This window comes from Nomascus leucogenys, chromosome 11 (genome assembly GCF_006542625.1).
Source record: "Nomascus leucogenys isolate Asia chromosome 11, Asia_NLE_v1, whole genome shotgun sequence".
NCBI classification, from domain to species: domain Eukaryota; kingdom Metazoa; phylum Chordata; class Mammalia; order Primates; family Hylobatidae; genus Nomascus; species Nomascus leucogenys.
This window is the reverse complement of record NC_044391.1, coordinates 62,310,596-62,327,750: the sequence shown is the minus strand read 5'-3', so window position 1 is coordinate 62,327,750 and position 17,155 is coordinate 62,310,596. Positions and strand designations below refer to the sequence as shown.

At 37.5% G+C, this 17,155-nt stretch overlaps 1 protein-coding gene across 1 annotated transcript in view; it reads right to left on the bottom strand.

Annotated features, from left to right (window-relative positions):
• The window catches only part of PDZRN4 (PDZ domain containing ring finger 4), a 138,540-nt gene that overhangs the window by 19,252 nt on the left and 102,133 nt on the right, over positions 1-17,155 (bottom strand). Inside the window, exons 4-5 of the mRNA XM_003252298.2 lie at positions 3,679-3,777; positions 710-772 (exon numbers count right to left, since the gene is read on the bottom strand). Of these exons, the coding sequence (XP_003252346.1) occupies positions 710-772; positions 3,679-3,777 (162 nt within the window). The remainder of the gene's footprint in view (positions 1-709; positions 773-3,678; positions 3,778-17,155) is intronic.

The following is a 17,155-nucleotide window of genomic DNA, read 5'->3' as shown; positions in this document are numbered from 1 at the left end:
TACAGTATTTAATGCAGTAAAATGCTGTACAGGTTTGTAACCTAGGAGCAATAGGCTATGCCAGCTAGCCTAGGTGTGTATGTAGTAGGCTGTACCATCTAGTTCTGTGTATGTACGCTCTCCAATGTTTGCACAACCGGGAAATCATCTAATGACATTTCACAAAACATATTAAGTGACGCATGACTGTAGTTGACACTTCTTCAAACTTCTAGACTTTCATATAGCAAAGGAACATCTAGATCCACGTTCACTTAATTTATTCTGGAAAAGGCAGCAATAACTGCCGCTGCTAGTAATAATAGCTATTAATATTTATTAAGTACTTATGCACTGTGTTAAGCGTATTGCATGCATAATCTCATTTCACCTTCACAACAGTAATAGGTTATTATTACCATTTTTTTAAGATGAGGAAATAAAGCTTAGGATGAGAGGAGGTTATGCAATGTGCTAAGCAAATGGTGAAGCTGGAAGAGAAGTCAAATTTGACTCCAGGGATGGTATCCAAACCACTAGTTATTAGCTAATCACTCTTAATAAATCGAACCATCCTTAATTAGTTTTAAATGATAGCACTTTTTTTTGGTTTTGTAGATGTTAATATCCAAAAGCAAAGACAAATTCTCTTCTCAACAGTTTACAAGAAACAACATAAAATAGTAACTTTGGACAGACCATGGGAAACTAAAGGAAATTACTACACCACCTGCAAAATCCGATCCCCTTCTCGAATCCGGCCGTCTTTGGCTGCAATGCTATTTGGGTCAACCTGTAACAAAGAGGACATGCATCTTCAACTGGGTATGAAAGATCCCCTCAAGAACTTAAAAATATGGTTTTAAAATATATTTTGAAAAAGCTGTTTCAAAATTCTCTGTTGATTTATGATAGTACATATATTTCTCTCCATCAAAACTCATTGATTCTAAAAATGTAAATGAGCTATTTTAGAATGAACACGAATAAAATTGTGAGGACTAAAATTAGAGGACTTAATCTGAAGACCAGTTTTCCACCCTTCCTCTTCCTCTATTTCTTCTTTCCTTTTTCCCTTCATTCTTTTTTTTTTCCACATTCATTCACTCATTTCTGTATCCCAACTGTCACACATGATCTCCAGTTGACATGAGATGATGGTAATACTAGGACTCTCCGGACCCAGGAAATTTACTTTTTGTCTTAGCAAAGCTGATAGCTATAGTGTAAGTCCATCGTTTTTTTTCTTTTTTTTCTGAGACAGAGTCCCGCTCTGTCCCCCAGGCTGGAGTGCAGTGGCGCGATCTCGGCTCACTGCAAGCTCCGCCTCCCGGGTTCACGCCATTCTCCTGCCTCAGCCTCTCCGAGTAGCTGTGACTACAGACACCCGCCACCACGCCTGGCTATTTTTTTTTTTTTTTTTTTTTTTGTATTTTTAGTAGAGACGGGGTTTCACTGTGGTAGCCAGGATGGTCTCAATCTCCTGAACTTGTGATCCGCCCGCCTCGGCCTCCCAAAGTGCTGGGATTACAGGCCTGAGCCTCCGCGCCCAGCCCAAGTCCATACTTATTAAAGAGAATTATGTCTCATGGGCACATTAATTTATATATAAAGACATTTACAACCTATATTGCTCAAGAAACACACACAAATCTGATCAATGTATTTAATTACTCAGTACTACTTTACATGTGGGGTAAAGTATATTAACTATAAACTATTTTAGAATGTATAGATATTTAAGGCTGTATTAGGAGCTTATCAGCATTTTAATGGGCTAAACTTGAGTGATGACTTACAGTTCACTGGGGGTGATTTCATCTATCAGATTTCATGTGATGGCTTCAAACTTTATTTAGGCTTGTTGCATCAAAGCTTTTTTTTAAGCAAACTGTTTCAATTGTAGCATAAGGTTGATCCATCCTATCCATATGTTAGATATTACTTTCTTATTAGGGGTGCCACCTAATAATTGAGCCTTAAATCATCAGTCAAGAATAAGTGACACTATAATTACATGTAAGAGGTAAAAGGAAAACATTCCTTCCAAGTACATATGTTCAGATCCTGTGGCTTCCTTCCCTTCCCTGAAAAGTGCAGCTCCAATTCTGACATATTTAAATAGTAAATAGAGACTTACTAGAAGGAAGTGAAGGGTGATTCATAAACTGTATCCCATTTAAAAGCCACTCATAATCTAAAGCCTCATCTTTAGAACTGTAATCAAACTAATATTAAACTTCTACCTTCCTACCTCTGTACGTATTACAAAAGATAATGCCACAGGTGTTTCCTTATACCTCCTCACCCTAACCAGAGGAATTATCCTAATTGCATATTTAAAAGAAGTACATAAGTTGAATATTACCTGGAGATTTTTCCATGGCAGAAGCCAGTCAGTAAATTTTTTGGCAGAGGGATAAAGAGTAATATTTTACACTTATAGAGTTGTGTTGTTTACTAAATGCATTAATTATATTATATCTTCCACATTCTAAGCAGGTCTATCAAAACAATAAGATAAGCACTGTTGTATTCATTTTCTAGTTGAGAAAGCTGAAGCTCAGTATATTAGGTAATGTCTTCATGATTATGGCCAAGAAAACTCAGAACAGCCTAGAGCAGCAATTAGTATCTAGTTTGTCTAACTTCTGCATTTATATATAAACATATACACACATACTTTTGCACATATAAGTATGTAATTTTTTATCATAAGCATATTTAATTGTAATTTATTTATATTTAGAGACAGGGTCTCATTCTGTCACTCATGTGTCACTGCACTGGAGTGCAGTGGCACAATCATAGCTCACCGTAACATCGAACTACTGTGCTCAAGCAATCCTATTGCCAAAGCCTCCTGAGTAGTTAGGACTACAGGCGTATGCCACCATGACTGACTAATTAATTTTTTTTTTTTTTTGTAGAGACAGGGTCAAACTCCTGGCCACAAGCAATCTTCCTGTCTCGGCTTCTCAAAGTGCAGGGTTTATAGGCATAAGCCACTGTGTCCAGCCTTAATTTTTAAAAACATTCCTTCCCACTTCACATAAAATAATGCTGTTTGTGAGTTTTTAAAAATCATCTATTGTAATAAAATTTGCTTCACAGTCTTTAAAAGGAATGAACACTAACAGTATCTCACATGTTAGACTCTCACTTGTGCATTGCTTCTTGGCCTTTGGCTAAGATCAAGTGTAGAATCTCACTTGTGGGGTTGAATAAAACAAACTAATAGATGCACTCATTGGGTATTCAAATGTATCAATGCCATCAGCAGAGTAAAAGATGTGATTATTGTGAGTAGTAATTTAAAACAATTAGCTAGTGCTACTGTTAATAGAACTCATAAAAGACAGAGTAGAATGGAAGGACAGATGTTTGAGGATCAAAAACTTTGCTGGACTTGCTGCATTCTTATGGGAATTTATTCAAATTTGGACAATGTTACCACTTTTGCACTTTTCCTTGCTGGGATTCTGGGGTGAAAGTATTCACATTAAACAAACTGATAATAATTACATTACTTGGGCAGCATAATTTACTTTCCTAATTGAAAGTGACAAGTTTTGGAACATGGCCAATTCCAATTCTTCACATTCAAGCCTCTGAAGGAAGGGTTTTCTCACTGTGAGTTATTTAGCTCTGTTCCTCCTAGTCTCCCTCCTCGAATTTCCCCTCCATGGCGTTTCTTACCTCGCTGACATAAATGCCGGTGTCTTCTTCATCATCTGTTCGGTAACAGACTGTCAGGCCCAGCTTCTCTTGACTGCTAACACGACACAACTCGACCTCCTGAGAGAACAACACACACAGATGACATTTATGTCAGAGAGAAAATCTGCAGCAGAATGGAGAACTCACTGATATTCTTTGGGTCACTCTGGCAAGTATTAATAATTATTACCCAACATTGGAAATTAACTTTTTTTTTAACCAATATTATCCAAACGACTTTTCAGCATGGATTTCTATGTAGTTAAGCCATTGTTTTATATTTTTATTGTAAGGTTGGAGATACACAGTTGTTTGCATCAAGCTGTCAATGTAAAACTCCTTAAAAATTACACAGTAATGTATAAATCAAATACATGTATACATGAATACACTGGAATCAATAAAATATTTGAGAATGTCAAAGTTTGTGGCAAAATGTTCATAAAAACACGAGGAGTTCCTATTACATGTTTTTATTTGTATTGTAAGAAAACAAAATAAGTTCAAATAATAAAAATAAGACTATACCAAGCTGTTTCCATCAATTCTGCTCTGAATTTCTATACAATATGATAATAAGCAAGTGTTTTGTATAGGTCAGGCCAAGGTTTTCTATTATTTTGTAGAAACTCTCATTCTTGGAAAGAAATGGGTTCATCCAGGCTGAAGGGAGAGATATCAAAAGCCATTTGGGGCAGAGGCAATGATTCAAAATGAAGCAGTAAATGAACAAGAAAATACATTTACTGAAACACATGGCTAAGGGCTTGAAATGTCAGTCCTCGGGTAATGTATATTGAATTTATTTCCTGATTTATGTTCAGTAAAATAATAAAAATTTCAGTGTATTTCAGTTTTATATAATGAAATGGACTTGTACTACTTTCAGAAGCAGATGACTTCAGGATAAATTATATGTTTCCAAGGATTAAAACACAAATTAGCACACTAATTATGGAGAATTTATTCCTATTGGATGTAGAATATAAGACCCATTAGTAAATAATTGGATGAAGAAGAACAATGTCTATTTAAATTAGAAGTGAAGTCTGGATCAATTTCTAGCACTCAGGCTCTGTGGGAACTCTGAATTTGTCTGTCTTGCTTAATGCTCTTTCTCCAGTGCCTAGAACAGGATATTTCAGTGTGGGCACTCAGTGACAACTAGCTGAAGGGTGACTAATTTTATTTCAAAAATCTTCCCAGGTGCACACAGATTTTTGTAAAACCATAAGTAGGTAGTCTTTCCTCTTTGATTGGAAATAGAGGTGTGTGTGTGTGTGTGTGTGTGTAAAGATTATGAAAGTTGATAAGAATAGAGTGCTAAGGGCTAAATGTTTGTGTTCCCTACAATTTGTGTTAGGGTTTCAACGTATTTTATCTACCAAGGAGGTGGGGCCTTTGGTAGGTGATTACCAAAGGTAATCAACTTTGGTAGGTCGTAAGGGTTTCTGAGCCCTCATGAAAAGCGTTAGTGCCCTTATAAAGAGGCCCCAGAGAGCTATCTTGCCTCTTCCACCATGTAAGGACAGACATAGTGAGAAGTTGCCCTCTATGAGGAACAGGCCCTCACCAGACACTAAAACTGCTGGTGACTTGATCTTCAACTTCCTAACCTCTAGAACTGTGATAAATTTGTTTCTGTTGTTCAGAAGCCACCCTGTTCATAGTATTTTGTTATAGCAGCCCAAATGTACAAAGACAAAAAGTATTCATTTAATTGTCTAAAATCTGAAATAGTTACCAGTACAAAATGAAGGAAAACTTACTTAACTTCAAACAAGAGAATACTTCCCAGAGCACTCTGTTACATTTGAGTATATATCTTACTTTTCAATTTTGTATTTGAATGAAGTCCTTGTCAGTGGATAATAACCTGTTTAAAAATGATGTGCTGTACACCATGGGTAAATCCTTAGCAAGGGGATTTGCTCTCATAAACTCCAGTGACCAATAATTTCACAGATAATAGCAAATAAAACTAAATTTAAATCCTCTATTCTGAGACAGTTACTGCAAATTAGTGAAATGCATGAAACTAAGAAGAATGCTGACTTTCTGACTGGTGGACAAAGATACTCTATATTATAGTGCTTAAAGAGGTTATAGTGTACACTGAACAGTAAAGAGAAAAGGTGAAACATCCTTTTTCCTAGATGTAGATTAGGAAACAGTGAAATGATTTAGCACCAGAAGCAAAAATGTACACACCAAGCAAAGGCCTTTTCAAAACTGGTAATAATTAATGCCTCCAGAGGGAAAGAATACTTGACTAAAACTGCAACATTAGGAAGGAATTATAGCAACAAAACAGCTTCAATTACAGCAACAAGGTATACAGTCGAGGAGTATCTCTTAGTGACTCCTAAGAGGCCAATAAGGAAACCTACACACTCCATAACGAGCTGATATTGGGACCTTTAAATCACCACAAATGAGGAACTGCAGCCAAAGCTGAAATCCACCGACTTTCAATGCCCTAACAAAGCATGGAAGCAACTCTCAGTATTGTGAGAAGACGTTTTCAGGGGGGACCATTCTTTTTTGAATGTTTTCTCCACATTCTCAATGGTGTACCTTGACTTTGGTGTTTGCTTAGAACAACTGTTTGGCAATAAAATTGAGTGAATGTATTAAAACAAAAAGGGCACAATCTGCCTATAATTCTTCAACACCACAAATCAAAGCACTTACCCAAGAATCTCAGAGGAAAGGAGACTAAGGTCCCCAGGTCAAAGTAACTTTTCAATGTTTTCCTTGCCTTGGACCAAACCAGGACTGTGAAACAGGTCTCAGAGTTATCTCCGTGGTCTCTGTTTCCAATATTCCCCTTTGTAAGACACTCAACACCCTCCTATTTCCTTTCAGCTGCTTGGAGTCCCTGAGGTATGAATATTATAGATGTGCCACTTTGCTTGTCCCCTAACAAAACCTGGCATTCAGTGTGATTTTCCATTCTCTCACAGATAACTCTTGAGACACAAAAATAATTGATACATAAATATCTCTCAAAGGAATCATCATTAACAATTACTTAACATGTGACCCCATAGGGTTTAGTGCATATTAATAAAGGCTGAAAATATAAAGCCTTAATGCAAGAGACTAAACCCATGGCAGAAAGCCTTCAGGCACCATAAGAGACCCAAGTGAGATTTTTTTGGATCCCGCAAACCACCTCACACAAGTCCCAAGTGTGAAGTTGTATTTTTTGGTTGAGAATGTCTCAGATACTACATAGTTTATATTGAAACACAGAAACATACATTTTAGGATCAAAGTTCCCTTAATTCTATGTCAAAATAACTTATAAGCAGCTACCTGTAGACAATTTTGTTTGTAGGAGGCAAAGGTGGCTTTATAAAGACTCTGATTATCTGAAAGGAATTCTGCAGCACAGGTTTAATTAAGTATTCCCTTCACAGGACACACAAGCCTCTGACTTCTGAAGAAACAACCTCCTGGTAATAGAGAATGTTTTCCCTAACAACTTTCATACCTTTCCCTCTGTCACTTGGAAGCTATTTGATGAAACACATAAAAGTGAAATGCTACCTCTGTACATTTTCTCCATGGAGACAATTCATGAGTGTATACAAATCAAAGCCAAGCCTGCATGGATGGCAGCACTAACCATCCATAAGTCATTTGTCACTAGAGTGAAAGAATCACTTCACACACCTGGTGAAACTACATTTATTTTGACTTAAATGTACTTCAAGACGTGCTATTCTGGGGACGCATCTAAAGTCTCTTTAAAAAAAATCAAACTTCAGCATTTAATATTGTGAGAAATTGATTATATATAGGTTGAAGGCGGAGTAGAAGATTAGAGTTTGTTATTAAAGCTTGCTGTGAAACATCTTTCTAATCATAGAATGACACAAATAGGATTTTTACATAAATTGGTTGTGCTCCAGTGGTGTGAAATTTTTATATGTTTTCATGACTGAGTCTAGGGAGAGATGAGAAACTTAAAAAGAAAAAAAATGCTTTCTAGATAGAACTCTCTCTTACTGGGGAAAGAAACAAGGGTTGACACTGCTTAAAAAGCATTGTCTTTTTTAAAAATTATTATTATACTTTAGGTTTTAGGGTACATGTGCACAATGTGCAATAGCAAAGACTTGGAACCAACCCAAATGTCCAAAAAGCATTGTCTTTTTAAGCAGCATTGTTCTCAAACTTTAAAGAACACTTAGGCCCATGCATGCCATAAAGATTTTCCTCTTCGTAAGAAGATTCAAATGCAGTCAGCACTATTCAAGTTTGAAGAAGAGCTAGGGCTAGACAGGCTAGCCATTTATATCAGTTGACAACAGGGGAATGCAGTGTCTTTCATGTCCGTATCTTTATTTAATTTCCTGGTTTTCATTTATTAGACAATACATGCATTTTTACTCAATCTCAGTGTTAATCATATATCATCTTACATTTTTTAATGTTGATTAGTAACTAGTGAAATATCATGCTTCCTTGTTCCAATAAAACACTTGTTTCAAAAAATGAATCAAATGAGAAATATGAAAACTTTAATCCCCACAGCTAAGAGAAAGCTAGATAGTCTATTATAAAAATATTGCTTCAGTATCATTATCTCCTGCATAATGGAATCTGGGGATAATACTTAGTGAAAAATAAATCACAAAACTCCTGGAATATCAAATCCCTCTGACAAAACATTTCAGGTTTGCACCCTCCAACTCCAAATTATTCATAACAAGTTGCTGCAACTAATAATTAAATCACATTTCTGTAGAGACATAAGGGTAAAATCTAAAGCTTATGGTCATGTCATTTCTCTAACATCCTAACCCCGCCTCTTTATTTGACTACTTCTTTTTCAATGGTCTTCTGAAATATGGGCAGCTTTTAACTTCCAATTTCCCATTCTTAGAATCAGAGACATTCTGGATTCTTTGGGAAAGAAAGCAGTCACATTTCTCTAGGCCCAGTTTGACTGCTTCTCACTGTGGGCTGTGAATCCACTTAAAAAGTCATCAATGACCTATTTGGAGTAGATTTTATACCTTAACAAAGAAAGAAACATTATTTTTGCCTCTACTGTTAATGGGGGAGGAAATGAATTCATGATGCTGGCAAACAACAGTCGATGTCAGGAAATCTGCACCAGGAATAGAAAAGAGAAACATAAAATTGAAGTAAGTGAGAAGTGATTCATACATTTTGTTTTTATTTTATTTTTTAATTCTTTTTTTGAGACAGAGTCTCACTCTGTCGCCCAGGCTGGAATGCAGTGGTATGATCTCGGCTGACTGCAACCTCCACTCCCAGGTTCAAGCGAGTCTCCTGTCTCAGCCTCCTTAGTAGCTAGGATTACAGGTGCCTGCCACCACGCCTGGCTAATTTGTGTATTGTTAGTAGAGATGGGGTTTCACCATGTTGGCCAGGTTGGTCTTGAACTCCTGACCTCAAGTGATCTGCCAGCCTTGGCCTCCCAAAGTGCTGGGATTAGAGGCATGAGCCACCGTGCCTGGCCATGATCCATAAATTTTGTGTCATTACTTCTGCCGTGACAACTAGGGAACCAGGCAGACTGCATGGAAATCTTTCCTAGAATGGGCTTCCACCCACCCAAAAGCAATCTGTCTGAAACAAAGAACAAAGGTATAGAAGGAAACCAGGAAGACACTTCTGTGTACATCAGGAAGGTTTTTTTTTCTCCCTTCTCTATTTTGCTTGTTGTATCTTTTGAGGAAATTGCAATTACTTTGTTATTTGTTAGTGTCATGTGGTTTACCTTTGGAAGAATCCAGAATCCAAGGTTTTTCATAGTTGAATGTTGAGTTTTTAGCAGATATTAAAATGATCATTTATTAGCTTCCTAAAGGTATTGCTAACTATCCACGGCCATTTGTGATTTGATTTCCTGACTCGTATGTCAGTTTTTGGGAGATCTCCATCAAAATAGTTTAACATGCTATAAGCAATGTGTAGAAGAGACCATTCATAAAATGTCATTTTCATAGTTGCCTTATTTTAAAAATAGCAATGTTAAGCATTTCACTTCCTGGTCAGCTCAAATGCTTTTGCATTCCCACTCCAGCACTTTTGTTCTCTCGCTAGAGCTTGAACCTGTTGACCCTTCCCCTTCTCACTGTCAATAATTCCCTCAGGCTCACTCCTGTCTCCTGGTGCAGCTTGAAATTCACAGTTAGACGTAGTATCTTTTTTTTTTTTTTTGGCTTTTAAAATAATCTTTATTTTTAAAAAGCTAATATGTGCATTATAGGAAACTGAAAAACACAAGAAGCAAAGAACAAAGTCATTCACAATCACAAGCAGTTTATAGTTTGACATGTTCTTCTAGGCCCTGTGCATGTGTAGGCACAACATCCAATTTTATGGGACTGAGATCGTACAGTACGTATCATGATTTTTCACACATCATGAATATTTACCAATTCAAAATCCCAAAGCTATACGAGTATTTTGATAACCAAGAATACACTACACCAACTCGATCTGTTAAAAAAAATGTAATCCTGCCTTTCTTGGGACAAAAATGGCAACACGACGCTAGATAAAAAGCATTGGCAGAGTTCCGAAATCCTCAACTCCCCTGTTCTCTTTGCCCACTGTATCATCCAGAAGAAGGTCAACTGTGGTTAAGACCAAGTATTCACCTCCCTGCTTCCCCAGCTGAGCGGCGACATGGTCCCAGAGGGGATGCACACCATGATGACCTAGCGACTGCTTTCCCTGTACGTTCATTACCACAATTTGCAAATGGGCAATCCATGCTGCCTGACAATTACACTCTACTTTCCTTGCCAAGTTGCCGTTTCACATGCTAAAGGAACTAGTGCCATAATTCCTCCTCTTTTTTCAAATTTCCAACAAAAACCGCCCACTCTTAGTTGATGACCTTATCTCGTAGTTCACTGGATCCTAGTGGATTATTATGACCTCAACTTTCTGCTCTCCCAGTCTGGTATCTCATACCTCTTCTGTCTGCAGTTCTGCTACCGTGCCCTTCTCTCTCTTCATGCTTGGCTGGTCATCTTGTTCTAGACTTCATGGAGGAAAAAGAAACCATGGAATGGAAACCTCTGTGTCTTCCCTCCGCTTGTCAATCCACATGCATTTGTAAGTAGAAAGACTCTCTGGGCTGCCTTTCTATACAGCTTGAAAGAAAAATCCCCAGTCCTACCAAAGATGAGTGCCTCCATTCATGCTCTGTAAACCATTCCTTTATTATTTTTGAAGAATTTATCTCATGGAATTATTCCTTCTTATCCTGTATTACTTATTTCAGTATCCTCATTAGATCGCTCTCATTGTCTCACACACACACACACACACACACACACACACACACACACACACACATTAATATCATCAATATGGGCTGGGGCAGAGGGAAATCTTGTGGACGTGGCAGTCAGCTCTAGGTTGGGGGCTACTGGAAGAATCCAGCAAACTTTGAAGAGATCATAAAATTAGTCTTGGTGTTTACCAAGGAGACCAAATTTCCAAACAGAGAAACATTGACCATGCAAAGGCACAGAGGTAGGAAACAGCATTTCATGTCAGAGAAACTTTACATAGTTAATGCGTACGAAGCTAAGAGTTTAAGATTGGGCTGGGTGAGGGGTCATGGTGAACACTAAAACTGCAGAGGTAAGAAAGGGCCAGATCATGGAAGGATGACCACACCCTATTAAATAATTTGGGATCTTTGCAAAAAGTAAAGGGGGCTATTATAAAAGAAATAAAACTATCATATTTGCAGTTTAGAAAGATGACTTCAGCACTAGCATAGTGGGTGAGCTGGAGGGATTAAGTGAATGTTACCAGTTCATGCAAGAGAAGCTAAGGGCTTGAATGCAAGCAGTGTCATTGTCCTATCGATTCTTAAACACAGTTATCATTATTTCCATTTCATACATGAAGAAAAGAAGCCAAAGAGAGAACTTGGGCCCCAAGTCACACAGCAAGTCAAAAGTGGAGCTGGGATTCACATTCTAGCTAAGGGACCTGGTCTGAATTCTAAACAGCACCTTCCTCTGATTTCATAGTATATTGCTCTTTCTCATTTTTCAGCTCCCAGCTTAATTGCCAGATGGTACCCTTGCCCATCACTCTTTCTGAAATAGGGGTCCTGAAGTCCTCTGTCAAAATTTCACTGATGCTTAGTAGCTTCTTGGCAATTATGAGCATTTATTTTTCTTTCTTTTTTTTAATTGGAAAATTTGTATTTCATTAAGATGTTTAGTTTTAAACTTACCTGTTTATTATTCTCTAAGAAGGTCCTTATCTGTTAGCTCTGTTATTATATCCCACAGCGTTAGATATGAAACAAAAAGAAATTTGTTTCTTTGAGGATGGCACCTTGCCTTCTTTTTCTTTGCATTTCTAGTACCAGCAGAGGACTGAGAGCTTATGAGAAGCCCCACATGCGTTTGTTGAATTAGTTAACTGCTAAAGCGAAGGTGGGTGTAGGGTATAATTGCTTTCGCTGTATTTGTACAGCAGCATAATTGTATTAGATTAAGTAGAATATGTTCCGAAAGCTGTACAAACAATAGATGTGACCTAGTCTCTTATCTCTGCCAACAAGAAAAGTAATCAAAAAATGCACTGTAAAATTAAAACAAAATTATCTATGAAGTTACTCATTCTAAGAATTCCTCTAGCATGTTCAGTTTTTACTTATTCACTTTACTCACTGGACATTTTCTTGGCACCTGCTACACGCTATGGATTACACTTGGAAACTTCTTATGTGCCAAACATAGCTCTAAATGATTTGTGAATAATGTCTCATTTAATTATTAAGAATCTGATAGGACAATACAGTGCACAGTAGTTATTTCTGGTCCATCTAGCATTTATTCACTTTTTTTTGGAAATATGACCCTAAATTTATTTTGAAGAATTACACCTTTTTCTTTCTAGTCCATGTGTTTGTTCAGGGCCGATTCCAGCTCCAGGGCTGGGCTTGTGATCTAGGGATTAGCTAATGAGTGCATTTTATTTAGTTCACTAGGTATAGTGACCATTTCAAAAATGAGGATTTAGTTCGAGCCCATCAAAATCAGGTTCATAACTTTTGTTAAAACTATTAGGAAAAGAACACTTGTCTTTTCTATTGTATTTGAACCACAAAAATGTAGATCAGGAGTAGCTCAGAGCTTTATCATGCCACAATATATAGACCCTGAGGATGGATTCAAAAAAGCAAATAAAAGCCAAAGATGGAGAAAGATTGAAATTTAGTGCCACTATTTGAGGCCTTGCAACAAGTTATATCTAAAACAATAAACCTTTGGAATTTTTAGCAAGGAGAGCCAATAAAACTCCTTTTTCCCTTAAGCATTTGTTTTAGGTCTTCTGTTTCTTTGACTGTAGTCCCAATTGCTTTTGGTAGATATTATCTACAAATTTTATGTTTTAAATGAGGAAATTCAGAGCCAGCATTAAGTAACTTATTTAAGGTCACTCAGCAACTTCTCATCAGAATCAGAAATTGAACACAGATCTCTCTCTCTCTCTCTCTCTCTCTCACACACACACACACACACTTTTTAACTCTGAAGACTGCTTTTTCATGATATGCATTCTTATAGTCCAATGGTCATTTAAGAGGTCATTGTCTATAGACGGAGGCTTAAGCACATAAAGAATTCACTATAGTGCAATGGGATATGTGGTAAAAGATAGATGGGATGAATCAAGAGGCAAGATGAGCCACAAGAGGGGATGCTCCAGAGAGAAGCTACTGTTTACATGGAGGGTGAGAAGTTCAGTGTTGGCTACCATGAAGAGGGTTTAGGGATGTATTAAGAGACAACACTACAGAGGTGGATTAGGACTGATTTCTAACAGGTCTGATAACCAAAGTCCTGGGCAGAAAAGGGAGAGGGAGGCCAATATGCATAATCTGTGGCTTCCATCTTGTATAAAACATAAGCAATTATAAAATTAGGGCTATTGAGAGAAAGCAAGAACTTGATTTTCTGGTATTTAACCCAAGCAGAAGCACAAATTTTTTCTATTTTATCTTTAGTATTGATTAGATTTTTTAGAAAAAAAACATAATTATAATTTACTTCCTAGGATTATTTGGGAGGGAATTTTAGACATAATCTAACTTGCCTTCTATCTTTTCTAAATTGAAATGACTTACCCGCATTCATCTGACAATTTAGTGGCAGAGCTAAGAGTAGAAACCAGGCCTCCTGACTTTCATTCAATTGCTCTTTTTTATTGTTACCATGCTGACACTATTCCTCAATCAAGTCATTCTGACCTGGGACTGAGGTCTGGGGGTTCATGGAAAGGTGTGTGTTGTGGGTGGCAGAATCACTGAATGGGAGAGAGAGATGCTGAATGAAGTGTATTATCCAGATGAAATGTGTGGAGGCAGGAACAAGGTGGAGAGCTTCTTTTGTTGTGATGTCAACTGAATGAGGATGGAGAGCACAGAATTCTTAGGAAAGCAAGGCTTGAGTTGAAAAGATCTTTACTATTCTTTCAACCCTTAGTGTCTATAGCAAATTTAAAAAGAAGAAAGAGCAGACTTCACTTTTATAGAAAAGTACTGTCCATTCTCGGAGAGGCTCAAATCCCTATTGTAACGTCTATAGTGCTGCTTTCACCCGGCCCTGCGGTCTTTATTGCATCTCCACTCTCAGCATTTGTAAGCTGTCTTTCCTTTGAATTACTGAAAATAGCTTTTCAAAAGGGAGTGTTAACAACCTTCTTTTGACATTAACTATGTGCACTCTGCAAAGGAAGCAATCCATAAGGACAGGGTGACCCTTTGTGCTGTGGTTGTCTCTGATCCGATGACTGCACTTCTTGGTTACATCTGCTATCATGCTCTTGAGTTGGCTATGTTTTCAGCAAAGGAAGTCAGCTAAAGAGCTACCATCTACCATTTGGGATACCGTTCTATAGTTTAAAAAGTCACTTTGAAGAGGTAGTCACTTCAGAAAGGCAAAATACCTTTTGCCTAAATATAAGAGCAGATACAGACAATAGATAGCTACTTTGGGTGCCAGAAAGAGGATTGTCAGGGATAAAAGCAAAGTCTAAACATTCACAAAATGATCCACATGAGTGCCTTCAGGGGAATTTTTAAAAATAGGACTAGAAGGGCCGGGTGTGGTGGCTCACGCCTGTAATCCCAGCACTTTGGGAGGCCGAGGCAGGCGGATCATGAGGTCAGGAGGTTGAGACCATCCTGGCTAACATGGTGAAACCCCATCTCTACTAAAAATACAAAAAATTAGCCGGGCGTGGTGGTGGGCACCTGTAGTCCCAGCTACTTGGGAGGCTGAGGCTGGAGAATGGAGTGAACCCAGGAGGTGGAGCTTTCAGTGAGCCGAGATTGAGCCACTGCACTCCACTCCAGCCTGGGCGGCAGAGCAAGACTCCGTCTCAAAAAAAAAAAAAAAAAAAAAAAATTGGACTAGAAGAAGAAATAAATATCAACTTTGGGTGACATACTATGGTGGTAAGTGTTATCATTGCTTTATCTAGTGGGAATCAATGTCATTGGCAGCCAACATTTTGGAATATTGGAAACCCTGTTAAATATTTGGCACAAGAGTTGAGACACTGCCTAGCCCTTGAGAGGTAGGATAGATGGGTAAGGACAAAGGAGGCAGAATTAAGAGTTGTAGGGCTGGCTGGGAACGGTGGCTCACACCTGTAATCCCAGCACGTTGGGAGGCTGAGGTGGGTGGATCACGAGGTCAGGAGATCGAGACCATCCTGGCTAGCATGGTGAAACCCTGTTGCTACTAAAAATACAAAAAGAAAAAATTAGCTGGGCGTGGTGGTGGGTGCCTGTAGTCCCAGCTACTCCAGAGGCTGAGGCAGGAGAATGGCATGAACCCAGGAGGCGGAGCTTGCAGTGAGCCAAGATCACACCACTGCACTCCAGGCTGGGTGACAGGGTGAGACTCCATCTCAAAAAAAAAAAAAAAAAAAGAAAGAAAAGAAAAAGAGTTGTAGGGCTGCAGTCCAAGAAGAAGGCAAGTAGAAGAGTCTATTTAGGTTTGCTAAGGCTGAAAGACTGCTCCAAAGCAGACAGAGTTAATAGAGAGGCTAGATTTACTGTAAAATTGAGCTAGAAGTTAATGAAAGAAAAGAATCTTGGGCATGTTAACAAAAACTAATTTTTGAACTTGCATAGAGATGTTAATTTAAATTTATCAAATGATATTCCATTTATCATGCTTTATGATGGACTTATATGCTGACGAACAATGACAATTATTTGCAAAATAATAGTGCAAACCTACTGTTTTCTTCATAGGTGGATCAGATTGTTTGTGTTACATAGAAATGACAAAGGTCTTACATAGAAAACATTACATAGAATGAATATGTTCCTAAAGGTAGATCAAAGAAATAAATCTTTTTATATTATTATAATTTTGTACCCAATGCTCAGACATTCGTTGAGAATATGACATAATAATGAATTAAATCTCTTCCATGCCCTACTATAACACCCGTAAAATACAGTATTTTCTCCTAGGGTCTGATGGTCAGTGAGAAATTTGATCTACAAGATTAATTATTAAAAAATGCTTGGAGTTTCTCATCTTCAAATTAGTACCACAGTGTATAATAACAAAAAATGTAGTTGTAAGTACATAATGATTAATCATAAGTAATGGGCTGATCCTGAATTGATGTATGATTTCCAATTTGGTAGGTTCTACATTTTGTCACTGGTCATAATTCCAAAACATGTAAAAAACTCATTTAATAGCACAAATTCTAGATTTTTCCTTTTCTATTCCTTCTTTTTAGAGCCAGCTTTCCTAGTTATTTTTTAATATTATGATACATGAAATGCATTACATCTTTACTGTACAGGCAATAAAATTCTAGTAACATGCATTAAAACAAATTAGTAGACCTGAATATCTCCTGATCTGATGAATGAGAAAAGGAGGGTCTACATTTATCTATTTCAGATATTATACATTGAATTCCAGACTGGGGGATGCCCGTGTCTATGTTGACACAACAGAGATTCGTCAATCCTCCTCAGAACTTCTCTTTATTTGAAAAGCATTCAGGAACTTTTCCAGCATGTGTTATTAAGAAAACATAAAAGGAAGATTAACAAAGAAGAAGAATAGAAAATAAATAACCCTGTTGATAGGATGAACTTCATTTCTATCAGCTGGTTACTGAAGCAGGAAATAGAGGCTTTTCTAATGAGGCAGTGGGCTATTCTTGCAGTGTTTCTAAGCTATTTTATACTGGGGAGAGGGAGTTTTTCCTGTGGTCATCATAACAGGAAAAGGTACAAGACTTAAAGCTGTCAAGATCCTATGAATGTAATAATAATTATTCCCAAATTGCTTTTCTCTGTTCTTTTTCTTGTTAGGTAAGGTAATATTTTAATATAATTAAATATGTTCAGACATTTCTGATCTAACCAAATAAATTAAACTGTAAAATA